At 38.4% G+C, this 27,409-nt stretch overlaps 1 protein-coding gene across 6 annotated transcripts in view; it reads right to left on the bottom strand.

The window, feature by feature from the left end:
* Positions 1-27,409, bottom strand: part of LOC128690948 (DNA damage-regulated autophagy modulator protein 2) — a 77,406-nt gene that overhangs the window by 5,195 nt on the left and 44,802 nt on the right. For all 6 annotated transcript variants that reach the window (XM_070088465.1, XM_070088460.1, XM_070088462.1 and 3 more), the window contains exons 5-7: positions 15,434-15,660; positions 6,469-6,607; positions 5,924-6,075 (exon numbers count right to left, since the gene is read on the bottom strand). In XM_070088465.1, coding sequence (XP_069944566.1) covers positions 5,924-6,075; positions 6,469-6,607; positions 15,434-15,660 — 518 coding nt within the window. The remainder of the gene's footprint in view (positions 1-5,923; positions 6,076-6,468; positions 6,608-15,433; positions 15,661-27,409) is intronic.

The raw sequence follows: 27,409 nt of genomic DNA, 5'->3' as shown, positions 1-27,409 counted from the left end.
CAAGCTAGGAATATGTTCGGTGACTGTACATTGGTATATATATTATAGAACAATAGTAATAAAAAATTTTTTGTATTGTTTGTTTTTGTAAACAAGTTTTGTAAACAATATATTGATAATTATGTTTGTTTGCTTATTGTGTTGTATACAACGAGTGTATATATGTACATTGCACCTTACTTTGGTCTCATAGGCCACATAAGTTATGTGAAAAAATAAAATAGTGAAAAAAACAAAAAACCTTCAAATACAAGTAAACTAAAGTTTACCGGGTGAGCGGCAGTCGCCGCTGTTGCCATACATGGCTCATTTTCTGCAAACTTCACAGCTATATATCTCGGTAAGTAATGATGGCAAATTTTTTTTTTTTTTTGGACTAAAACACTCAGAAAATAATCTTAACATTTTCATAAGAATTTTTTTTTTTAATATTTTGCGACATAGAATGACAGTTTCAGAAAGGGGCCTGCGACAGTCAAAGGGTTAAAAGGAGGTACTACCATCCTGCCTGTAATTGTTTTACATGATGGTAGGATTGCTGGTGTCTTTTGTCTGTCTCATAAATATGCAAGATTACAGGTATGTCTTGCTACATCTACTTACACTTAGGTCACACTACACATACGTGTACAAGCATATATATACACACTCCTCTGGGTTTTCTTCTATTTTCTTTCTAATTCTTGTTCCTGTTTATTTCCTCTTATCTCCATGGGGAAGTGGAACAGAATTCTTCCTTTGTAAGTCATGCGTGTCGTAAGAGGCAACTAAAATGCCGGGAGCAAGGGGCTAGTAACCCCTTCTCCTGTATATATTACTAAATTTAAAAGGAGAAACTTTAGTTTTTACTTTTCGGCCACCCCACCTCGGTGGGATACGGCTGGTACATTGAAAGAAAGATGATTTAAAAGGAGAAACTTTTGTTTTTCTTTTTGGGCCAACCCACCTCGGTGGGATACAGCTCGTTTGTTGAAAGAGGTACAGTAGACCCTCAGTTAACGATGCCATAGGACAGTGATAAAATTGGATACCGATACGTTTTTGCATCAAAATATTGGCTAGGCTAACGATAAAAAACTCAGTTAAGGACATTCATCCAGAACGTGCCCGCGCGGTCTGAGCTGCCCGGGCCACCAGGCCACTCCCAGTGTGGCCAGTGTGCCACTGTTTACAAAGTCAGTGCGGACAATTCCACGCATATATGCGATACATTTTGTATTATTCCATTGTTTTTAGTGCTTCTAACTGCTAAATATGCCACTATGGGCCCAAAGAAAGCTTCTAGTGCCAGCCAGCCCTTTGGTAAAGGGCTGAGAGGGGAGAATGTGCCTTTTTCAGTGATTCTGCAATATGTACGATACTAAAGCAGCACGAGTCTATAAAAGCTATAGCGGCAGCCAGCAATAAAGTGTAGCATTAACAGTGTATCAAGTTAAGCGATTAATCGATAGAAAAAAGACAGCACGAATCTAACTCCTCCATTGTTGTTGGAGTTATGTAGGGTGACTGACAACACCGCCGTCTCTACCGCCTCTGCTGCCGCTTCCACCACCACCATGTACGGTTTATGCTCTCAGTGGCCCTTATACACCCAACAACAACAACACAGCAACACTCATGACATACTTAATAATGTATTTTATTCAATCTAGAGTGTATGTCATTTGTGCATTATGTTATTAATATTGTTTATTATGTCATATTAGATGAATTGTGCTAGATAAATAAGCCGTAGAGCTGATATTAGTGTCATATTGAAGGACTATCTTGTGTCTCCCAACGCAATTCCTGACATACGCCAGACACATACCTCTATGGAAAACTTTTTTGAGCGACAGGGGTCCAGTGGCTCTCAAGATAGTCCTAGTGACATTAAAAAACAAAGGAGGGAAGTAACCCAGGATAAAGACTTGGTACCTGAAGTCCTCATGGAGTGTGATTACCCTTCCAAACAATTGTAAACTTCTCCATCCTCTCCCCTCCTCCCGTCTTCCATACATCACCAAGTCTTCAATAAAGGTAAGTGTGATGTTATTATTGTTTTATTCGTCATGTATCATTGTTTTCTGTGTAGGAAAATGTATATTTCATGTAAAAAAAATTATTTTGTTTAATACTTTTGGGTGTCTCAAACGGATTAATTGGATTTCCATTATTTCTTATGGGGAAAATTAATTCGGATAACGATAAAATCGGTTAAGGACAAGCTCTCTGGAACGGATTAATATCGCTAACTGGGGGTCCACTGTAGTAGTAATTTACTCCAAATACCAGGTAAAGTGAATGGTAGGGTTATTATTGAAAGAATTAGAGGTAAGACAGAGAGCAGGATTGCAGATGAACAAGGAGCCTTTAGAATGGATATGGGATGTATCGATCAAGTGTTTACATTGAAGCATATATGTAAACACTATTTAGATAAATGTAAGGAAGTTTTCTTTGCATTTATGGATTTGGAAAAGGCATATGATAGGGTGGATAGGAAAGTAATGTGGCAGATGTTGCAAGTGTATGAAATAGGTAGTTACTACATGCTGTAAAGTTTTTATGAGGATAGTGAGGCTCAGGTTAGGGTGTGTAGGAGAGAAAGGGAGACTACTTTCCAGTAAAAGCAGGCCTTAGACAGGGATGTGTAATGTCACCATGGTTGGTTAACATATTTATAGATAGAGTTGTAAAAGATGTTAATAAAGGGTGCAGGGGAGAGGGGTGGGATTAAATTATGGGGAATCAAATACAAAATAGGAGTTGTCACAGTTACTTTTTGCTGATGATAATGTGCTTTTGGGTGATTCTAAAGACACATTGCAAAGGTTAGTGGATGGGTTTGGGAAAGTGTGTAAGAAAGTTGAAAGTGAATATAGATAAAAGTAAGGTGATAAGGGTATCCAATGAGTTCGGTAAAGAAAAACTAGATACTGTACTACATTGGAGGGAGTATGGAAGTGAATGTGTTCAGATATTTAGGAGTAGCTTTGTCAGCGGATGAGTTTATGAAGGATGAGGTTAACCACAGAGTGATGAAGGAAAAAAGGCGAGTGGTGCGTTGAGGTATCTATAGAGACAAAAAACATTATCCATGGAGGCAAAGAAGGGAATGTACGAGAGTATAGTGGTACCAACACTCTTATATGGGTGTGAAGCATAGGTTGTGAATGCTGCAGCGAGGAGGAGGCTGGAGGCAGTGGAGATGTTGTGTCTAAGGGCAATGTGTGGTGTAAATATTATGCAGAGAATTTGTAGTGGAACAATTTGATCATGACATACATAGGAAAATTTTACAAAGCCCATATTGTGTTCAAGACTTACAATAACAATTTCAATTGAACTATATTTAAAGAAATACAGTGGACCCCCGCATAGCGACTTTAATCCGTGCAAGAGGGATCATTCTTATGCGAAATGATCGGTATGCGAATGAATTTTCCCCATAAGAAATAATGGAAATCAAATTAATCCGTGCAAGACACCCAAAAGTATGAAAAAAAAAAATTTTACCACATGAAATGTTAATTTTAATACACACAAACTGAAAAAGGCATGCACAATTACATGACACTTACTTTTATTGAAGATCTGGTGATGATTGATGGGATGGGAGGAGGGGAGAGAGAGTGTTAGTGTTTAGAAGGGGAATCCCCTTCCATTAAGACTTGAGGTGTCGAGTCCTTTTCTGGGGTTACTTCCCTTCTTCTTTTAATGCCACTAGGACCAGCTTCAGAGTCACTGGACTTCTTTCGCACTTCATATCTGTCCATAGTGGCCTGTACCTCTCGTTCCTTTATGACTTCCCTAAAGTGTTTCACAACATTGTCAGTGTACAGGTTGCCAACACGGCTTGCAATAGCTGTGTGAGGGTGATTTTCATCCATGAAGGTTTGCACTTCAAGCCACTTTGCACAGATTTCCTTAATCTTTGTAGTAGGCAACTTCTTCAATTTCTCTCTCCCCTCCTCTGAACCAGTTTCCTCAGGTCTGGCCTCTTGCTGTTGAAGTTGATCTATCAGCTCATCAGTGGTTAGTTCTTCATTGTCCTCCTCCACCAACTCTTCCACATCCTCCCCACTAACCTCTAACCCCAAGGACTTTCCCAATGCCACAATGGATTCCTCAACTGGCCTAATCCTCTCAGGGTTAGCCTCAAACCCTTCAAAATCCCTTTTGTCTACACATTCTGGCCACAGTTTCTTCCAAGCAGAGTTCAAGGTCTTCTTAGTCACTCCCTCCCAAGCCTTACCTATAAGGTTTACACAATTGACGATATTAAAGTGCTCTCTCCAAAACTCTCTTAGAGTCAGTCGAGTTTCTGAGGTCACTACAAAGCACCTTTCAAACAGAGCTTTTGTGTACAGTTTTTTGAAGTTTGCAATAACCTGCTGGTCCATGGGCTGCAGGAGAGGAGTGGTATTAGGAGGCAAAAACTTCACCTTAATGAATTTCATGTCCCCATAAAGTCGCTCTGCCACGTCTGTAGGATGACCAGGGGCATTGTCTAACACCAGGAGGCACTTAAGGTCTAATTTCTTTTCAGTTAGGTAATCTTTCACATTGGGGGCAAATGCATGGTGTAACCAGTCATAGAAAAAGTCCCTAGTGACCCATGCCTTACTGTTTGCCCTCCACAGCACACAAATTCTCCTTGAGGACATTCTTTTGCCTGAACGGTCTGGGAGTCTCAGAGTGATACACTAATAAAGGCTTCACTTTGCAATCACCAGTAGCATTGGAACACATCAACAAAGTAAGCCTGTCTTTCATAGGCTTATGTCCTGGGAGTGCCTTTTCCTCCTCAGTAATGTAGGTCCTGCATGGCATTTTCTTCCAAAACAGGCCTGTTTCATCACAATTAAACACTTGTTCAGGTTTCAGTCCTTCACTGTCTATGTACTCCTTGAATTCCTGCACATATTTTTCAGCTGCTTTGTGGTCCGAACTGGCAGCCTCACCATGCCTTATCACACTATGTATGCCACTACACTTCTTAATAAATCTCTCAAACCAACCTTTGCTGGCCTTAAATTCACTCACATCACTAGTTGCAGGCATTTTTTTAATTAAATCCTCATGCAACTTCCTAGCCTTTTCGCTTATGATCGCTTGAGAGACGCTATCTCCTGCTAGCTGTTTTTCATTTATCCACACCAATAAGAGTCTCTCAACATCTTCCATCACTTGCGATCTCTGTTTCGAAAACACAGTTAAACCTTTGGCAAGAACAGCTTCCTTGATTGCCTTTCTGTTGCCCACAATAGTAGCGATGGTTGATTTGGGTTTCTTGTACAACCTGGCCAGGTCGGCGACACGCACTCCACTTTCATACTTATCAATGATCTCTTTCTTCATCTCTATAGTAATTCTCACCCTTATTGCTGTAGGGTTGGCACTAGAAGCTTTCTTGGGGCCCATGGTCACTTATTTGGCAGATAAAATCACCAAAAACACTGTAATAATACGAAATGTTCCGATTGTATGCTTGGATGTTACCGCGGAGGCTGGCTGGTAAACAATGCCACCGGCGGCACATGTGAGGCTGGCTAAGGGCGCACATTGGACGCGTCTCAGACGAAGAGCGGTGAGCGGGTTTTTGAGCGGTATACGAGGCAAAATTTTTGCGATAAAAGCGAGCGGTATGCGGATTGTACGTTATGTGATGGCGACGGTATGCGGGGGTCCACTGTATAGTAAAATTATTAAATAAATAAGCAAAAAAAAAATTCAATAAACATCATAAATAACAAATTTAAAGCATAAGGTAAATGCAGTACAGCACACAATTTTTTCCAAGAAAAGTGAAATATGTACAGTATTTTAAAATAATAATAGTGATTACAGTCCAGCTTTGAATATTTGTGTAAGCAATGTATTATGTTAAGCTCAAAGTAAATCATCTCCTTAAATAGTCATTACTGTGTACACTATTTACCTGGGGAGGATCCATAGAAATACATTTGAACTCGTCTACAAGAGTGAGCATGAAAAGATTGAAGGTTCCAGCACACACCCACTCCGACACTGTACTGGCAACGTGGAAACCCCAGCCTCCATCTTCAGGGTACCACTTTGTTGGATCATTACCTTTAAAATATAAGTACATATATTCAGCAATTTTTATTCATACCTAGCATTATAAGAACGGTGATACAAAGAATTTGAAATATCTACCCATTTTGAAAAATTATTAGAGACTTTGCAACAAAATCACTGACCAAAATAAAAGAACAGCTAAAAATCTAATAAACAATAATTACCACAAGACACAACAGCCATGAATACTTGAATCCTTTGCAAAGTACTACAACCATACAATTTCATAAATTAATCAAGAGGAAACTAAACAAACTAATTTTACTTAGAGCTAGAGGCAAATAATAATACATGCAATGCAATCAATGAATAATAAAACTGAGACATTATCTTTGTTTTTCATTTCTTGAATATATTACCATCAGCAGATCTCTAAAATCTCACCATTAAACTGAGCATGGGCAATGCTGGCACATACACAGCCTATAAAAAAGAACACTGCTGCCACCACTGCCAAGCCCAAACGTACATGGGCCATTGCTAGACTGTTGACAAGCGGGTGAGTCTGATACGAACACATTGCCTAAGGAAAGATGACAAAGTCTAAAAATTCAATTTAAAGTCATTTTTGGACACATCCTAAATATAATTTGCATACTTATTATTAAAACTAAGAAGCTATTTTTTTTTTTTTTCAACAAGTCGGCCGTCTCCCACCGAGGCAGGGTGACCCAAAAAAGTATGAAAATCCCCAAAAAGAAAATGCTTTCATCATCATTCAACACTTTCACCACACTCACACATAATCACTGTTTTTGCAGAGGTGCTCAGAATACAACAGTTTAGAAGCATAAACGTATAAAGATACACAACATATCCCTCCAAACTGCCAAAATCCCAAACCCCTCCTTTAAAGTGCAGGCATTGTACTTCCCATTTCCAGGACTCAAGTCCGACTATATGAAAATAACCGGTTTCCCTGAATCCCTTCACTAAATATTACCCTGCTCACACTCCAACAGATCGTCAGGTCCCAAGTACCATTCGTCTCCATTCACTCCTATCTAACACGCTCACGCACGCTTGCTGGAAGTCCAAGCCCCTTGCCCACAAAACCTCCTTTACCCCCTCTCTCCAACCCTTTCGAGGATGACCCCTACCTCGCCTTCCTTCCCCTATAGATTTATATGCTTTCTATGTCATTCTACTTTGATCCATTCTCTCTAAATGACCAAACCACCTCAACAACCCCTCTTCTGCCCTCTGACTAATACTTTTATTAACTCCACACCTTTTCCTAATTTCCACACTCCGAATTTTCTGCATAATATTTACACCACACATTGCCCTTAGACAGGACATCTCCACTGCCTCCAACCGTCTCCTTGCTGCTGCATTTACCACCCAAGATTCACACCTATATAAGAGTGTTGGTACTACTATACTTTCATACATTCCCTTCTTTGCCTCCATAGATAACATTTTTTGACTCCACATATACCTCAATGTACCACTCAACTTTTTTCCCTCATCAATTCTATGATTAACCTCATCCTTCATAAATCCATCTGCCGACACGTCAACTCCCAAGTATCTGAAAACATTCACTTCTTCCATACTCCTCCTCCCCAATTTGATATCCAATTTTTCTTTATCTAAATCATTTGATACCCTCATCACCTTACTCTTTTCTATGTTCACTTTCAACTTTCTATCTTTACACACATTCCCAAACTCATCCACTAACCTTTGCAATTTTTCTTTAGAATCTCCCATAAGCACAGTATCATCAGCAAAAAGTAACTGTGTTAATTCCCATTTTGAATTTGATTCCCCATAATTTAATCCCACCCCTCTCCCAAACACCCTAGCATTTACTTCTTTTACAACCCCATCTATAAATATATTAAACAACCATGGTGACATTACACATCCCTGTCTAAGACCTACTTTTACCGGGAAGTAGTCTCCCTCTCTTCTACACACCCTAACCTGAGCCTCACTATCCTCATAAAAACTCTTTACAGCATTTAGTAACTTAACACCTATTCCATATACTTGCAACATCTGCCACATTGCTCCCCTATATATATATATATATATATATATACACATATATTTTTTTTTTTAACAAATCGGCCGTCTCCCACTGAGGCAGGGTGACCCAAAAAGGAAGAAAATCCCCAAAAAGAAAATACTTTCATCATCATTCAACACTTTCACCTCACTCACACATAATCAATGTTTTTGCAGAGGTGCTCAGAATACAACAGTTCAGAAGCATACACATATAAAGATACACAACATATCCCTACAAACTGCCAATATCCCAAACCCCTCCTTTAAAGTGCAGGCATTGTACTTCCCATTTCCAGGCCTCAAGTCCGGCAATATAAAAATAACCGGTTTCCCCAAATCCTTTCACTAAATATTACCCTGCTCATACTCCAACAGCTCGTCGGGTCCCAAATACAATTCGTCTCCATTCACTCCTATCTAACACGCTCATGCACGCTTACTGGAAGTCCAAGCCCCTCGCCCACAAAACCTCCTTTACCCCCTCCCTCCAACCTTTTCGAGGACGACCCCTACCCCGCCTTCCTTCCCCTACAGATTTATACACTCTCCATGTCATTCTACTTCGATCCATTCTCTCTAAATGACCAAACCACCTCAACAATCCCTCTTCAGCCCTCTGACTCCTTCTGACTCCACACCTTCTCCTAATTTCCACACACCAAATTTTCTGCATAATATTTACACCACACACACTGCCCTTAGACAGGACATCTCCAATGCCTCCAACCGCCTCCTCGCTGCAGCATTTACAACCCAAGCTTCACACCCATATAAAAGTATTGGTACTACTATATTTTCATACATTCCCTTCTTTGCCTCCATAGAGAACGTTTTTTTGTCTCCACATATACCTCAACACACCACTCGCCTTTTTTCCTTCATCAATTCTATGATTAACCTCATCCTTCATAAATCCATCTGCTGACACATCAACTCCCAAATACTATCTGAAAACATTCACTTTTTCCATATTCCTCCTCCCCAATTTGATATCCAATTTTTCTTTATCTAAATCATTTGATACCCTCATCACCTTACTTTTTTCTATGTTCACTTTCAACTTTCTACCTTTACATACACTCCCAAACTTGTCCACTAACCTCTGCAATTTTTCTTTAGAATCTCCCGTAAGTACAGTATCAGCAAAAAGTATCTCTGTCAATTCCCATTTTGTATTTGATTCCCCATAATTTAATCCCACCCCTCTCCCGAACACCCTAGCATTTACTTCTTTTACAACCCCATCTATAAATATATTAACCTGTAAACGGTCCAAACATATATATACGTTTTTTCAACATTTGAAAGTACGTAAAAAAAGTAGATCATCTTTTTGTTTTTTTTACATTTGAAAATGTGTAAAAAAAACTTTGATCTACTTTTTTTTTTTTTTGTTATATTTGAAAATATGTAAAAAAATGTAGATCTACTTTTGTAGCACTACACATGTGAACGTAGAAATGCTTGGACCGTTTACGGGTTAAACAACCCTTGTGACATTACACATCCCTGTCTAAGACCTACTTTTACCGGGAAGTAGTCTCCCTTTCTTCTACACACCCTAACCTGAGCCTCACTATCCTCATAAAAACTCTTTACAGCATTTAGTAACTTACCACCTATTTCATGTACTTGCAACATCTGCCACAATGCTCTAATATCCACTCTATCATATGCCTTTTCTAAATTCATAAATGAAATAAAAACTTCCCTACCTTTATCTAAATACTGTTCACATATATGCTTCAGTGTAAACACTTGATCTACACATCAACTACCCACTCTAAAACCTCCTTGCTCATCCGCAATCCTACATTCTGTCTTACCTCTAATTCTTTCAATAATAACCCTACCGTACACTTTTCCTGGTATACTCAGTAAATTTATTCCTCTATAATTTTTACAATCTCTTTTGTTCCCCTTCCCTTTATATAATGGAACTATACATGCTCTCTGCCAATCCCTAAGTACCTTCCCCTCTTTCATACATTTATTAAACAAAAATACCAACCACTCCAACATTATATCTCCCCCTGCTTCTAACATTTCCGTCATGATCCTGTCAGTTCCAGCTGCTTTACCCCCTTTCACTCTACGTAATGCCTCATGCACTTCCCCCACACTCACATCCTGCTCTTCTTCACTCCTAAAAGATGGTATACCTCTCTGGTCAGTGCATGAAATTACCACATCCCTTTCTTCGTCGACATTTAAAAGTTCCTCAAAATGTTCTCGCCATCTACCCAATACCTCCATTCCCCCATCTACTAACTCCCCTACTCTGTTTTTAACTGACAAATCCATACGTTCCCTAGGCTTTCTTAACCTGTTTAACTCACTCCAAAATTTTTTTCTTATTTTCATTAAAATTTCTTGACAGTGCCTCTCCCACTCTATCATCTGCTCTCCTTTTGCACTCTCTCACCACTCTCTTCACCTTTCTTTTACTCTCCATATACTCTGCTCTTCTTATAACACTTCTGCTTTGTAAAAACCTCTCATAAGCTACCTTTTTCTCTTTTATCACACTCTTTACTTCATCATTCCACCAATCACTCCTCTTTCCTCCTACACCCACCCTCCTATATCCACAAACTACTGCCCCACATTCTAATACTGCATTTTTAAAACTATTCCAGCCCTCTTGAACTCCCCCTCCCCCACTCCACTACTCTTACTTGCACTAGCCCACCTTTCTGCCAATAGTGGCTTATATCTCACCCGAACTTCCTCCTCCCTTAGTTTATACACTTTCACCTCCCTCTTACTTGTTGTTGCCATTTTCCTCTTTTCCCATCTACCTCTTACTCTAACTGTAGCTACAACTAAATAATGATCCGATATATCAGTTGCCCCTCTATAAACGTGTACATCCTGGAGCCTACCTATCAACCTTTTATCCACCAATACATAATCTAACAAACTACTTTCATTACGTGCTATATCATACCTTGTATATTTATTTACCCTCTTTTTCATAAAATATGTACAGTGGACCCCCGCATAACGATTACCTCTGAATGCGACCAATTATGTAAGTGTATTTATGTAAGTGCATTTGTACGTGTATGTTTGGGGGTCTGAAATGGACTAATCTACTTCACAATATTCCTTATGGGAATAAATTCGGTCAGTACTGGCACCTGAACATACTTATGGAGTGAAAAAATATCGTTAACCGGGGGTCCACTGTATTACTTATTACCAAACCTCTTTCTACACATAGCTCAATTAAAGGCTCCCCATTTTCATTTACTCCTGGCACCCCAAATTTACCTACTACTCCCTCCACAACATTTTTACCCACTTTAGCATTGAAATCCCCACCACAAGTACTCACACTTGGTTCAAAACTCCCCATGCATTCACTCAACATTTCCAAAAATCTCACTCTCTCCTCTACACTTCTCTCTTCTCCAGGTGCATATACGCTTACTATAACCCACTTTTCACATCCAACCTTTATTTTACTCCACATAATCCTTGAATTAATACATTTATAATCCCTCTTTTCCTGCCATAGCTTATCCTTCAACATTATTGCTACTCCTTCTTTAGCTCTAACTCTATTTAAAACCCCTGACCTAATCCCATTTATTCTTCTCCACTGAAACTCTCCCACCCCCTTCAGCTTTGTTTCACTTTAAGCCAAGACATCCAGCTTCTTCTCATTCATAACATGTTAAGAAGCTATATACATTATTATTATATCTAGTTTCTCAAATGCAGAAATATGCTTGATGTATGAAACATAAACTACAACTAACTCAAAAAAATAGCACTTTAAAACCTAAATTTCTGATATACTAACACTTTCAAGAGTTACTCCGAACAGGCTCATCTTTCAGAAGTCAGCACTTAAACAAATTTATCAGGCATATCTCATCTTAAGATACCAACACTTGTGCATTTTTTCAATTACTGTATACATATGTTGTTTACTTCTTTTCTAATAATTTTTCATGATATACATTTTTTTTTTAACACATCGGCTGTTTCCCACCGAGGAAGGGTGACCCGAAAAGAAAGAAAAATACTTTCAACATCATTCAACACTTCCACCATCACTCATACATAATCACTGTCTTTGCAGAGATGCTCAGATACTACAGTTTAGAAGTCCCTCCATACTGCCAATACCCCAAACCCCTCTTTTAAAGTGCAGGTATTGTACTTCCCATTTCCAGGACTCAAGTCCGGCTAACCGGTTTCAGTGAATCCCTTCACAAAATATTACCCTGCTCACACTGCAACAGCTCGTCAGGTCCCAAAAACTATTCGACTCCATTCACTCCTATCTAACAGGCTCATGCATGCTTGCTGGAAGTCCAAGCCCCTTGCCCACAAAACCTCCTTTACCCCTTCCCTCCAATCTTTTCGAGGACGACCCCTACCCTGCCTTCCTTCCCCTACAGATTTATATGCTCTCCAAGTCATTCTACTTTGTTCCATTCTTTCTAAATGACCAAACCATCTCAACAGCCCCTCTTCAGCCCTCTGACTAATACTTTTAGTAACTCCACACCTCTGACTAATACTTTTAGTAACTCCACACTCCAAATTCTCTGCATAATATTTACACCACACACTGCCCTTAGACAATATCTCCACTGCCTCCAGCCACCTCCTTGCTGCAGCATTTACAACCCAAGCTTCACACCCATATAAGAGCATATAAGTGTGTTGGTATCACTATACTTTTATACATTCCCTTCTATGCCTCCATGGGCAACGTTTTTTGTCTCCAGAGATACCTCAACGCACCACTCACTTTTTTTCCTTCACCAATTCTATGGTTAACCTCATCTTTCATAATCCCATCTACTGACAAGTCAACTCCCAAATATCTGAAAACATTCACTTCTTCCATACTCCCTCTCTCCAATGTGATATTCAATTTTTCTTTATCTAAATCGTTTGATATCCTCATCACCTTACTATTATCTATATTCACTTTCAACTTTCTACCTTTACACACCCTCTAAAACTAATCCACTAACCTTCGCAACTTTTCTTTAGAATCTCCCAAAAGCACAGTATCATCAGCAAAAAGTAACTGTGTCAACTCCAATTTTGTATTTGATTCCCATAATTTAATCCCATCCCTCTCCCCTACACCCTAGCATTTACTTCTTTTACAGCCCCATCTATAAATATATTAAACAATCATGGTGACATTACACATTCCTGTCTAAGACCTACTTTTACTGGGAAGTAATCTCCCTCTCTCCTACACACCCTAACCTGAGCCTCACTATCCTCATAAATACTCTTTACAGCATTTAGCATTGGTATTAATGTTAATTTAATAGAGGAAAATGACTTATAAATATAATACTGTTCAAATTAGTGTCAATATGGTAGGGTGAATAGACTGGTGGGTTTTAATGAGCATGCTGTTGGAGTATAAGCAAGGTAACATTTACAAAGAGATTCAGGGAAACTGGTTAAATGGATCTGAGTCCTGGCTGGGCATTGCAGCAGAGGGTCATCTGAACTGTAATGTCAGCACCCTTCTAGCGAGACAAAAACAGAATGAATGATGGTGAATGCATTTCCTTTTTGGGGTCACCCTACCTTGGTGAGATAGCCAGTAAAGTTAAAACAGAAAAGAAAAAAGTGGTAAAGTAGGTCAATGTATCTCACAAAATCATAATGACATGATTGCAAACAAACCTCCCACCGAGGCAGGGTTTCCCGAAATAGAAGAAGCAAAAGTTTTTCTTCTTTTTACATTTAGCAATTTATACAGAAAAAGGGGTTACTAGCCCCTTGCTCCCAGGATTTTAGTCACCTCTTATTACAAGCATGGCTTACAAAAGGAGGATTCTCTTTCACTTCCCCATGGACAATACTTAGTTTACATTATATTAAAGGTATTCAGTAATTCAATAAAAAATTCCTATTAGAGATACATTAAGGACAAAGTTAGGTAGTGAACTGATACAAAAAGTGCAATCCCTTCTTTCACACACAACTGATACAAATAAATATCCAATTAAATTAATACTGTATTTAGCCTTATTTTCTAGTTATCTATTCTATCCTTGTAGTGTACCTTCTTTTTTACATAATTTGGAATGAATTTCTCCATGGGGAAGTGAAAAAGAATTCTTCCTCCATAAGTCATGCATGTTGTAAGAAGTGACTAAAATGCCAGGAGCAAGGAGATAAGTAACCCCTTCTCCTGTATAAATTGTTAAATTTAAAAGGATAAATTTTAATTTTTCTTTTTGTGTCACTCTGCCTCGGTGGGATATGGCTGGTGTGTTGAAAGAAAAAGAAAGGAATCAATTATGAACATCTGATACACAGTATTGTATCTGGTAAAGTCTCCACCACTACTTGCATCCAATCCCACAAAGCACTTGCACCACACAATTACAATTATATTCGTGGAAAATGATATATCCGTAAGTCATTCAGTGTCACATGCCAGAGGTGAAGGACATAGTAGAATGGGAGAGGTGGAAATGAGTGAAGGACACTGGCGGAAAGAATGGAAGGGAAGGAGTCACAAATGATAAGAGTAAATCAATGTCAGCTAAAAAATCAAGAGAGAATTTGCATTAAAGATGGGACCAGCATAGAGGAGGACAGATAAAAAATGTCAAATTGTTCAAATGGGAATTTGAAATGAAGTACTTATTTTCTCCGATGAACACAACAATCAATCAATCAATAGAGGTTAGTCTGACGAGTAACTAAGAACCCAGGACTGTAATGTTTCTAATAAAATATCCCAGTGTTTACATTTTGTCCTTTTTTTTTTTTCTCCAATGAGATGTTGGACTGTCAGGATGACCTAATCCTTGCAGAGTGGCACCAGGTGCTCTTCCCTGAGAAAACCATGCAAATCTACTATAACCCCAAGATTCATTATGAAATACATTTTTGATAATTAGTTTTTAATCTATTCAAATTTTATTACACCTTTAACCCTTAAACGGTCCAAACATATACATACGTTCTTTCGCGTAGCACCCCAAACGTATATATACATTTCATTTGTCATTCATTTAACATTGTCACGATAGGCCTGAGTCGCCTAGACATGAGAGAATGGGTGTGAGCACTCAGTGTGCACCATATGAAAAAAATTGGGGACGCCTTGGTACCACGTGCTCTTTTTTCCTATAAAAAAAAAAAAAATTCTCAAAATATTCGGGGCGCTGTGTAGGTGAACGTATATATATGTTTGGACCGTTTAAGGGTTAAAAGTCCAGCAGACTGGCACTAGCTTAACAGCTGCTCTAGTTCATAATCACATATCAAATCAATGAATAGTCAAATCATCAACATTTTCCAAAGAAACTTGTTAGTTCCTTACCTGAACCCAAAGATATCCAGTACCAAGGCCAAATGCCATCAGGGCTCCAGTTATATGAACAAAGAACACATTGGTTTCTTGAAAGTTTGCAGCAATTGATATACCAAATGCTGCCAGAGAACCTATGAACAAACCCATTCGATTTAGCCTCACAATGTTGGAAGATGAAGAATGGTTACGATAAAGTTCAGCTATTTGTCGAAACCGAACGTAGATGGTAACAAGAACTGTAATAGAAAAAGAACCTATTAATTACATGCTTAAACATTTATACTGTGCAATCTCCCAAATACAGTGGACCCCCGGTTAACGATATTTTTTGACTCCAGAAGTATGTTCAGGTGCCAGTACTGACCGAATTTGTTCCCATAAGAAATATTGTGAAGTAGATTAGTCCACTTCAGACCCCCAAACATACACGTACAAACGCACTTACATAAATACACTTACATAATTGGTCACATTCGGAGGTAATCGTTATGCGGGGGTCCACTGTACTGTATTGTGATCTTAATCCTGTCACTGTCATGACCCCCAAAATTAAAAGAGCTAACAGTGTCACAATTTAAAAAAAAAAATAACAATTTTTCTTCTGAAATGGTAGAGAATTTTTTCTGAAGACAATGACACCAAAAATGCAAAATCTGATAGAAAACTTATGGAATTATATAAGCACAAAGTTGGCAGTCAGGTGCCAGCGTTAGCGATTTCACCCACTGAGTCCAAAGTCAAAGCTATTTTGCTAGTATGCCTCTCATTCTATCGACTGCATGCAAGAAACTGCCCATTCAACTATGTATCAGAACTGCCCTATAAAGTGCAAAAGGTTGGTATGTGGCCAATTTTACACAAAATTCAACAGATTCCAATTTAAAAACAGATTTCAATATAAAAATGCTGTAGGCATTCCAGATACTAAAATAACCTATCTTCTGTTCATTAATCACATTCTCAGACCTTTCATGTATAACACTTGCCCTTCATTTTGACCCTTTGACTGTTCTGGTCGTATACATACGTCTTACGAGCCAGTGTTTCGGACGTACGTATATACAGTGGACCCCCGGTTAACGATATTTTTTCATTCCAGAAGTATGTTCAGGTGCCAGTACTGACCGAATTTGTTCCCATAAGGAATATTAAGAAGTAGATTAGTCCATTTTACACCCCCAAACATACACGTACAAACCCACTTACATAAATACACTTACATAATTGGTCGCACTGGGAGATGATCATTAAGCGGGGGTCCACTGTATACTCAATAATTCTAGCGGCTTCAAATCAAGCAGGAGAAAGCTGGTAGGCCCAATATGTGACAGAATGGGGCTCTGTGGTCAGTGTGCAACACATAAAAACAATCCTGCAGCACGTAATGCATAATGAGAAAAAACTGACCATTTTTTTGGATTAAAACGCCGACTTTGAGGTGTATTTTTGTATAGCATTTATCATTGTATTCTCGTTTTCATTTTCTCATTTGACAGAATGGAAAACATATTGCAGAAATAGAGATGATTTTGATTAGTTTCATGATGAAAACGGCCTTGAAACTGAGCTCAAAGTAGCGGAAATGTTCGATTTTTACCAATGTTCAAGAGTGAGCATATCACACCACACATCCAATACACATCAATTGGGAAGTCTATTATTCTTTCACTAGTGCACTGATGTTATTTATACTATTTTTACAATAATGCAGTGGTCTGCATAAAAGTAAATTATGTATTTTTTGTATGAATACAAAATCAAAATAGAAAGCAATAGTAATATAAGAGGGGCCTAGAGACGTGACTAATGAACAGAGGATATGTTATTTTAGTGCCAAGAATGTCTACATTGTTTATTCTAGACCCTATTTTGAAGTTGGCCAAATTGCCAATTTCTGACTACTTTATTGGGTAGTTCAAATTGGTGAATGGGCAGTCTCTTGTACTCAACTGATAGAAAAAAATGGAGTTCTAAAGAAATAGCTATGAGTTTGGTCAACTGGAACAAGGGAATTGGCCAAAAACAGGGCTCAGAGTTGGCGAAATCGCCAATGCATATATGTCGCTGAGACCACTAACTTCGCGGGAGCGTAATTCCGTGAGTTTTCGACCAAATTTCGTACTTTTGGTGTCATTACTATCAGGAAAAGATTCTCTATCATTTCATAAGAAAAAATTATTTATTTTTTCCAAAAATTTTGCAACATAGAATGACAGTTTCAGAAAGGGGCTTGCAACAGTCAAGGGTTAAATCAATCATCACACCAAAAAGAAATTGAAGTTTTGCCTTATTGTTGGATATAAAGCATAACCAAGGATTACTGGTCATGGATGATTAACCAGGGGAAAAGGAAAAGCACCCTTCCTCAAGAAAATCATCTAAAATTGAATATTTCTGTTACTTTGAGCCCTGTTTCAAACTACAGGGTTTTTCAAAACCATGGTCCCAATTTCAAAGCAGTATATTGTTGAAATTGGGTCAAAGATTTTGAAACACCCTGTACTTTTGGTCTTCAACACCAAGCAAAATCATCTTTATTTCATTAGTATTTCTTCCATTCTATCAACTGATACAAAGCAACAGCCAATAAATCCATAAAAATCAACCTAGAAAACACCTAAAAATTGTTATTTTAAACTAAACATAAGGTCAGAGGTTTGCTCTTTCTCCCATCATGCACTGCATGAGGCAGGATTTTTTAATACTGTGCACACTCACTGCACAGACCCATTCTCTAATGTCTTGACCAAAATTTACCACTCACGGTATATATGAGGGTGCTGTGCTTAAAATCCAGAACCATGTGAGCAATACTGGTGTCAACAATGTACAACTTTGAGGTAGACAGTGAAAAGGTTAATATGCTTTTACATATATTGTGTCAATTACCTGACTTTAAGATAGCATAAAAAAGCTTGTAAAACGCCAAAATATACAGCAATCAATTGTTCATAAAATACACTGAAAAATGAGGATACCCTTAATATTCAGAAAATGAGGCAAAATGCTTACAAGAAGTCAGAATGAAAGAGAAAGAAAACAATATATAATATGAAATTCTTGTTCATAAGAAACTGAAGCAGACAATCTTGAGGCAGACTTAGCAGTACTTGTGCATAAATAGAACCAATGCACATCTGATGATATAAGAATCCTTAAGTAAACATTCTTCCCATGGTAGAATTTTCACAGCCAGACTTAAAAACTAACTACTATCTTATGGTAACTAACTGGGATTTAAGACCAATCAATACATTATATTTAATATGTCTTCCACAGCTAGAAAAGCTAAATGACCATCTAATCTTCAACCTACTGTTTACTGTCCCATTTCCATAATAATTTAAGATAATGACTGAGAATCCAAATTTTTCATTAGGGGTTACAGATTTAAAAAGATCCAGTCTTTTTCATCAAGAACATTAACTTATCACACATGCCTAATCAACTACAGTATATATTTACAATGGAACTGATGCAAGTTACTGAAACCTGATAAGTGCTTTTCTGGGAGAAGTTAAACACATGGAGTTTGTTAGAAAAAACAGAACAACCAAAGGGCCAAGAAAATATGAGATGGTTTTGGACTTAAACTTGCATACAGTTAATGTCCAATACTGGTCAATATCTTTTCTTGTCTCAAGAAAAAGGCCTGTCCACAATGATAGTGCTCATCCCTCTATACACTGATGATTCCTATCTTCAAATTACAGGTGAGAAAAGTGACTATGACAAACTCCAATTTAAAGGCATCAAATGGCTGGGACAATGCATAGATATGCAGCAAGCAATTTCTATATTCTGTTGATGTACTTTTGAGAAATCTGTTAATGACAGAATCATCTCTGATCACATTCATATTTTTTTCCTGATTTTTTAAGCCACTTATCTTTATAAATATATTTCTACATCATTAATCATCCATTATCTGCCATGCACCTCACTGCTTTTAAATATTATACCAAAACATTCTTTAACATATGAAGCTGGAAGTCATGAACCTGGTGCCTTAGTCTGGAAAATGGCAACATATTACTTTATACTGAACAGTACTTCATCACACAACAGTTTAAATAGTCAATGTTATAGCTAAAGCATTTACAGTGGACCCCCGGTTAACGATATTTTTTCACTCCAGAAGTATGTTCAGGTGCCAGTACTGACTGAATTTGTTCCCATAAGAAATATTGTGAAGTAGATTAGTCCATTTCAGACACCCAAACATACACATACAAATGCACTTACATAAATACACTTACATAATTGGTCGCATTCGGAGGTAATCGTTATGCGGGGGTCCACTGTATATATCAAGAGTCCTGAGTCCATTTAACCCCCTTCAGAGTCCAAGGCCAAAATCTGAAGTGGTGCCCCAGTGTCCAAGAATTTTCCAAAAAAAAGTCTGTTATTTTTTCTTATGAAATGGTAGAGAATCTTTTTGTGAAGGTAATAAAACAAAAAGTACGAAATTTGATGGAAAATTGACGAAATTATGCTCTCGTGAATTTTGATGTGTCAGCGATATTTACGAATCGGCGATTTTGCCGACTTTGACTCCCATTTTAGGCCAATTACATCATTCCAATCGACCAAATTCTTAGCTATTTCACTAGTATTACTTCTATTCTATCGATTGAGCACAAGAAATCGCCAAGTCAACTGTTTCAACTACAAAATAAAGTGATCGGAAATTGGTAATTTGGCCAATTTAACACAAAGTTCAAAATATTCCAATTTCAAAATAGCGTCCAGAATAAACAATGTAGGCATTCCTGGCACTAAACTAACATTTCCTCGGTTCATTAGTTACGTTTTGAGGCTTTACAAATAAATCCCATTTTAATTTTTTATTCACATAATGAATTTTTATTCACACCAAAAAATAGAAGATTTACTGTTATGCAATATTGTAATAATTGTATAAATATCATCACCACATTTGTGAATGTATATTAGACCCACCAGCTGGTGTGTATTAGACGTGTGAGGTCGTTTGTTTACTCTTGAACATCAGCAAAAATTTAACATTTCTGCTACTTTGAGCTCAGTTTCAAGCCATTTCCAGTGCTAAAACCAATCAAAATCATCTCTATTTCTGCAATATGTCTTCCATTCTATCAAATGAGACCAAGAAATTGCAAATACAGTGGACCCCCGGTTAACGATATTTTTTCACTCCATAAGTATGTTCAGGTGCCAGTACTGACTGAATTTATTCCCATAAGGAATATTGTGAAGTAGATTAGTCCATTTCAGACCCCCAAACATACATGTACAAACGCACTTACATAAATACACTTACATAATTGGTCGCATTCGGAGGTAATCGTTATGCGGGGGTCCACTGTACAACTATAAAAAACATACGAAAAAACACTGCAAAGTTGCTGTTTTAATCGAAAATCTTGGTATCAGTTTTTTTCCTCTCATTATACACAGCGTGCTGCAGGATTTGTTTTATGTGGTGCACACATACCACATAGATGTATTTTCTCATATCTAGGCCCAAGTGTACCACTCACAGTTTATCAGAGTGAGCTGAGCTCATGACGTAGATCTACGGTTTGGACCCTGAACGTAAAGCCGTAGATCTACGGGACGGACCCTGAAAGGGTTAAATGATCAGACACAATCAAGAACTACATAACCAAGATAAAACAAATGCCCATCTCTTTTTCTAAATTGTGAAGTGCCTGTCCAGGAAAGTAACATTGAATAAAACTGTTAAGTCTTCAGAAAAAGTTGTGATTTAAAAAACTAATAGGGAAGAGAGGGTTTTCTGGTAATGCCAATTGTGGAGGATAAAGATGAGAATGTTCTGTTGTAATCATAACAATAACATACAATGCTGTAGCCAAATGAACTTCCATGTTTCCAAATCGACCCAGCAATTTTGTTCTGCATTTCTGAAGTCCACTAAATCGAGACCAATTAAATCAAATATTTACTGTATTCCTGTGATTGTTTTACATGATGGTAGGATTGCTGGTGTCCTTTTTTCTGTCTCACGAACATGCAAGATTTCAGGTATGTCTTGCTACTTCTCCTTACACTTAGGTCACACTACACATACATGTACAAGCACATATATACACACCCCTCTGGGTTTTCTTCTATTTTCTTTCTAGTTCTTATTCTTGCTTATTTCCTCTTATCTCCATGGGGAAGTGGAACAGAATTCTTCCTCCGTAAGCCATGCGTGTTGTAAGAGGTGACTAAAATGCCAGAAGCAAGGGGCTAGTAACTTCTCCTGTATATACAGTGGACCCTCGACCAACGATGGCATCGTATAACGTTAAATCTGACTAGCGATACATTTTAACGCAAAAATTTTGCCTCGACTAGCGCTAAAAAACTCGACCAACACTATTCGTTCCGTCTGAGACGCGTCCACTTCTGGCCAGTGTTTACAAGCCAGCCAGCCACCGCGCTCGTATCCAAACATACAATCGGAACATTTCATATTATCACAGCATTTTTAGTGATTGCACCTGCAAAATAAGTCACCATGGGCCCCAAGAAAGCTTCTAGTGCCATCCCTGTGATAAAAAGGGTGAGAATTAGTATGGAAATTAAGTAAGATTTTGAAGGGTTTGGGGCTAACCCTGAGATGCCTATGCCAGTTGTGAAATCCATTGTGCCTACTTCAAAGATTAAGGAAATGTGTGCAAAGTGGGTTGAACTGCAAACCTTTATGGATGAAAATCACTAACAGCTATTGCAAGCCGTGCTGGTGACTATTACAATGACAATGTTGTGGCCCATTTTAGACGAATCGTAAAGGAATGGGAGATACAGAGCTCTATGGACAGATATGTTGTGCGACAGAGGTCCAGTGACTCTCAAGCTGGTCCTAGTGGCATTAAAAGAAGGGAAGTAACCCGGTAAAGGACTTGACACCTCAAGTCCTAATGGAAGGAGATTCCCCTTCTAAACACTAACACCATCCACACTCTCCCCTCCTCCCATCCCATCAATCATCACCAGATCTTCAATAAAGGTAAGTGTCATGTAATTGTACATGTCTTCTTCAGTTTGTGTGTATTAAAATTAATATTTCATGTGGTAAAATTTTTTTTTCAATACAGTGGACCCCCGCATACCGTTGGCCTTACATAACGTTAAATCCGCATACCGATACATTTTATCGCTAAGATTTTGCCTCGCATACCGCTAAAAAACCCGCTCAATGCTGTTCGTCCGAGACGCGTCTAGTGTGCGGCCTTAGCCAGCCTCACATGTTCCGCCGGTGGCATTGTTTACCAGCCAGCCTCCGCGGTAACATCCAAGCATACAATCGGAACATTTCGTATTATTACAGTGTTTTTGGTGATTTTATCTGCAAAATAAGTGACCATGGGCCCCAAGAAAGCTTCTAGTGCCAACCCTACAGCAATAAGGGTGAGAATTACTATAGAGATGAAGAAAGAGATCATTGATAAGTATGAAAGTGGAGTGCGTGTCTCCGAGCTGGCCAGGTTGTATAATAAACCCCAATCAACCATCGCTACTATTGTGGGCAACAAAACGGCAATCAAGGAAGCTGTTCTTGCCAAAGGTTCAACTGTGTTTTCGAAACAGAGATCACAAGTGATGGAAGATGTTGAGAGACTCTTATTGGCGTGGATAAATGAAAAACAGATAGCAGGAGATAGCATCTCTCAAGTGATCATAAGTGAAAAGGCTAGGAAGTTGCATCAGGATTTAATTAAAAAAATGCCTGCAACTAGTGATGATGTGAGTGAATTTAAGGCCAGCAAAGGTTGGTTTGAGAGATTTAAGAAGCGTAGTGGCATACATAGTGTGATAAGGCATGGTGAGGCTGCCAGTTCGAACTACAAAGCAGCTGAAAAATATGTGCAGGAATTCAAGGAGTACATAGACAGTGAAGGACTGAAACCTGAACAAGTGTTTAATTGTGATGAAACAGGCCTGTTTTGGAAGAAAATGCCAAGCAGGACCTACATTACTGAGGTGGAAAAGGCACTCCCAGGACATAAGCCTATGAAAGACAGGCTTACTCTGTTGATGTGTTCCAATGCTAGTGGTGATTGCAAAGTGAAGCCTTTATTAGTGTATCACTCAGAAACTCCCAGAGCATTCAGGCAAAAGAATATCCTCAAGGCTAATTTGTGTGTGCTGTGGAGGGCAAACAGTAAGGCATGGGTCACTAGGGACTTTTTCTATGACTGGTTACACCATGCATTTGCCCCAGTGTGAAAGATTACCTAACTGAAAAGAAATTAGACCTTAAGTGCCTCCTGGTGTTAGACAATGCCCCTGGTCATCCTACAGACGTGGCAGAGCGACTTTATGGGGACATGAGCTTCATTAAGGTGAAGTTTTTGCCTCCTAATACCACTCCTCTCCTGCAGCCCATGGACCAGCAGGTTATTGCAAACTTCAAAAAACTGTACACAAAAGCTCTGTTTGAAAGGTGCTTTGTAGTGACCTCAGAAACTCAACTGACTAAGCGAGTTTTGGAGAGAGCGCTTTAATATCCTCAATTGTGTAAACCTTATAGGTAAGGCTTAGGAGGGAGTGACTAAGAGGACCTTGAACTCTGCTTGGAAGAAACTGTGGCCAGAATGTGTAGACCAAAGGGATTTTGAAGGGTTTCAGGCTAACCCTGAGAGGAGTATGCCAGCTGAGGAATCCATTGTGGCATTGGGAAAGTCCTTGGGGTTGGAGGTTAGTGGGGATGATGTGGAAGAGTTGGTGGAGGAGGACAATGAAGAACTAACCACTGTTGAGCTGCTAGATCAACTTCAACAGCAAGAGGCCAGACCTGAGGAAACTGGTTCGGAGGAGGGGAGAGTGAAATTGAAGAAGTTGCCTACTACAAAGATTAAGGAAATCTGTGCAATGTGGCTGAAAGTGCAAACCTTTATGGATGAAAATCACCCTCACACAGCTATTGCAAGCCATGCTGGTGACTATTACACTGACAATGTTGTGAAACACTTTAGGGAAGTCATAAAGGAACGAGAGGTACAGGCCACTATGGACAGATATGTTGTGCAACAGAAGTCCAGTGACTCTGAAGCTGGTCCTAGTGGCATTAAAAGAAGAAGGGAAGTAACCCCAGAAAAGGACTTGACACCTCAAGTCTTAATGGAAGGGGATTCCCCTTCTAAACACTAAGACTCTCTCCTCCTCCCATCCCATCAATCATCACCAGATCTTCAATAAAAGTAAGTGTCATGTAATTGTGCATGCCTTTTTCAGTTTGTGTGTATTAAAATTAATATTTCATGTGGTAATAATGTTTTTTTTTTTCATACTTTGGGGTGTCTTGCACGGATTAATTTGATTTCCATTATTTCTTATGGGGAAAATTCATTCGCATAACGATAATTTCGCATAACAATGAGCTCTCATGAACGGATTAATATCGTTATGCGGGGGTCCACTGTACTTTGGGGTGCCAGGAACGGATTAATTTGATTTCCATTATTTCTTATGGGGAAAATTAACTTGACTAACGATAATTTTGACTAACGATGAGCTCTCAGGAAAGGATTAATATCGTTGCTTGAGGGTCCACTGTATTACCATATGTAAAAGGAGAAACTTTCGTTTTTCCTTTTGGGCCACCCCGCCTCGGTGGGATACGGCCGGTGTGTTGAAAGAAAGATTTACTGTATTATAACACAGTTCTGAAACTACTTAAATAAGGGAAGTTTTTAAACTCAACAGCCTCATTAGTTAAAAAAATTCACATTTCAAAAAATACTTATACTGTACCTTACTCCTATTTCTGAAGTGTTTGTACCTGTAGTTTTCTCAACTGGAAGTTCTTATCACAGCAGGTGATTAGTTTATTTAAAAAATCACAATTATCCATGTTTTCAAGTGATCTTTAACCGTTTGACTGTCGCAACCCCAACCAAAAAAATCTTCTGAAATGATAGATAATCTTTTCCCGATGGTAATGACACCAAAAGTACAAAAATTGATGGAAAACTTACGGAATTATGCTCTCGCGAACTTAGCGACCACGGCAATATTTACGAATCGGCAATTTCACCCACTTTGAGCCCTATTTTCAGCTAATTCCAGTGTTCGAGTCAACCAAACTCATAGCTATTTCTTTAGAACTCCATTTGTTTTATCGATTGAGTACAAGAAACTGCCCATTTACCGATTTCAACTACCCAATAAAGTGGTCAGAAATTGGCAATTTGGCCAATTTCACACAAATTAAAAAATATGCCAATTTCAAAATAGGGTCCAGAATGAACAATGCAGACATTCCTGGCTCTAAAATAACATTTTCTTTGTTCATCAATCCCATCTCCAGGCCCCTCTGATATTACTCTTGCTTTCTATTTTGAATTTTTATTCAAACAAAAAAAACAGAAGATTTACTGTTATGCAGACTGCTGCAATATTGTAATAATTGTATAAATAATGTCAACCCATTCATGACTGCATATCAGAATGGCTAGTTGGACATTTGTTGGACAATGACAGTCATTTGTTTACTCTTGAACATTGGCAAAAATCAAACATTTACCCTACTTTGAGCCCCATTTCAAGGTCCCTTTCATAGCAAAACCAATCAAAATCACCTCCATTTCTATAACATGTTTTCCATTCTATCAAATGTGACTACAAAAATGAGAATATAATAAAAAAAATTATATGAAAATACACCTCAAAGTTGGCATTTTAATACAAAAATACGGTCGGAGTTTTTTTTTTCTCGTTATGCATTGCTTGCTGCAGGATTTTTTTTATACTGCACACACAGACCCATTCTCTCACATGTGAGCCTACTAGCTTTCCCATGCTTGATTTGAAGCTGCTAGAATTTTTTATTATATATACGTCAAACACATTGGCTCGTAAGACATATACAGTGGACCCTCGGTTAATGCCTTTAATCCGTTCCAGAGAGCTAGCCTTTAACCGATTAACCCTTACACCAAATTAATTTTTCCCATAAGAAATAATGGAAATCCAATTAATCCATTCGAGATACCCAAAAGTATTAAACAAAATAGTTTTATTACATGAAATATACATTTCCCTACACAGAAAACAATGATACATGAAGAATAAGACAATAACAACATCACACTTACCTTTATTGTGGACTTGTTGATGAGTGATGGAAGGCTTTATGGAAGGGGAATCCCGTTCCATAAAGCCTTCAGGTAACAAGTCCTTTTCTGGCTTGTGTCCTGGGAGTGTCTTTTCCTCCTGAGTAATGTAGGTCCTGTTTGGCATTTTCTTCCTAAACTGGCCTGTTTCATCACAACTGAACACTTGTGGGGCTTTAATTTTTCAGCCTCTATGTACCCCTTAAAGTCCTGCACATATTTTTCAGCTGCTTTTTTGTCAGAACTGGCAGCCTCACCATGCTTTATCATCAGGGCCGGATTAAGAAGTCTCCGGGCCCTAGGCTATTCAGATTGGCGGGGCCCCTTTGAGTTACGGGTAAGCGAAGCGACCCCTTCCAGCTTGGGGGGGGGGATCGGTGTGAGCCTGTTTAAGGTCTAATTAAATACATTCTGGCTATTTAGATTAAATTTAATAGGGAAAGTACATCAAGACAACCAAAACCATTTACCAACAGCCATTATAACTATCTTGTTAAATCATGCATTTTAAAGAGAATAAACTCAAGACAGCATAGTATTACTAGATTAGGCTATTAAAGTAGTGACATCATGTACCTATTATATTCAGCATAACCACTACAGCACTCTTATTCCCTTTATAAATCACTGACCATTATTGTTATCATTGCATCATGCATAAGACTATCAAATCATATAAACTCAAGAAAGTAAAGAATTGTTTATATTCACAGGCACTTCTTAAATAAACTTTTTTCTGGATTTCATATTGGCAAAATCATCAATTATATTCTGAAAATCAATATTTCTTGTTAGATCAGACTCAATGGTCAACAAGGCTAGGTTACACAATTTGTCTTAGCTCATTGCTGAACGGAGCTGGTTTTTCACTCTTTTC

This window comes from Cherax quadricarinatus, chromosome 24 (assembly GCF_038502225.1).
Source record: "Cherax quadricarinatus isolate ZL_2023a chromosome 24, ASM3850222v1, whole genome shotgun sequence".
In the NCBI taxonomy this organism is placed as follows: Eukaryota; Metazoa; Arthropoda; class Malacostraca; order Decapoda; family Parastacidae; genus Cherax; species Cherax quadricarinatus.
The sequence above is the reverse complement of the archived record's forward strand: the minus strand, read 5'-3'. Positions and strand labels throughout refer to the sequence as shown.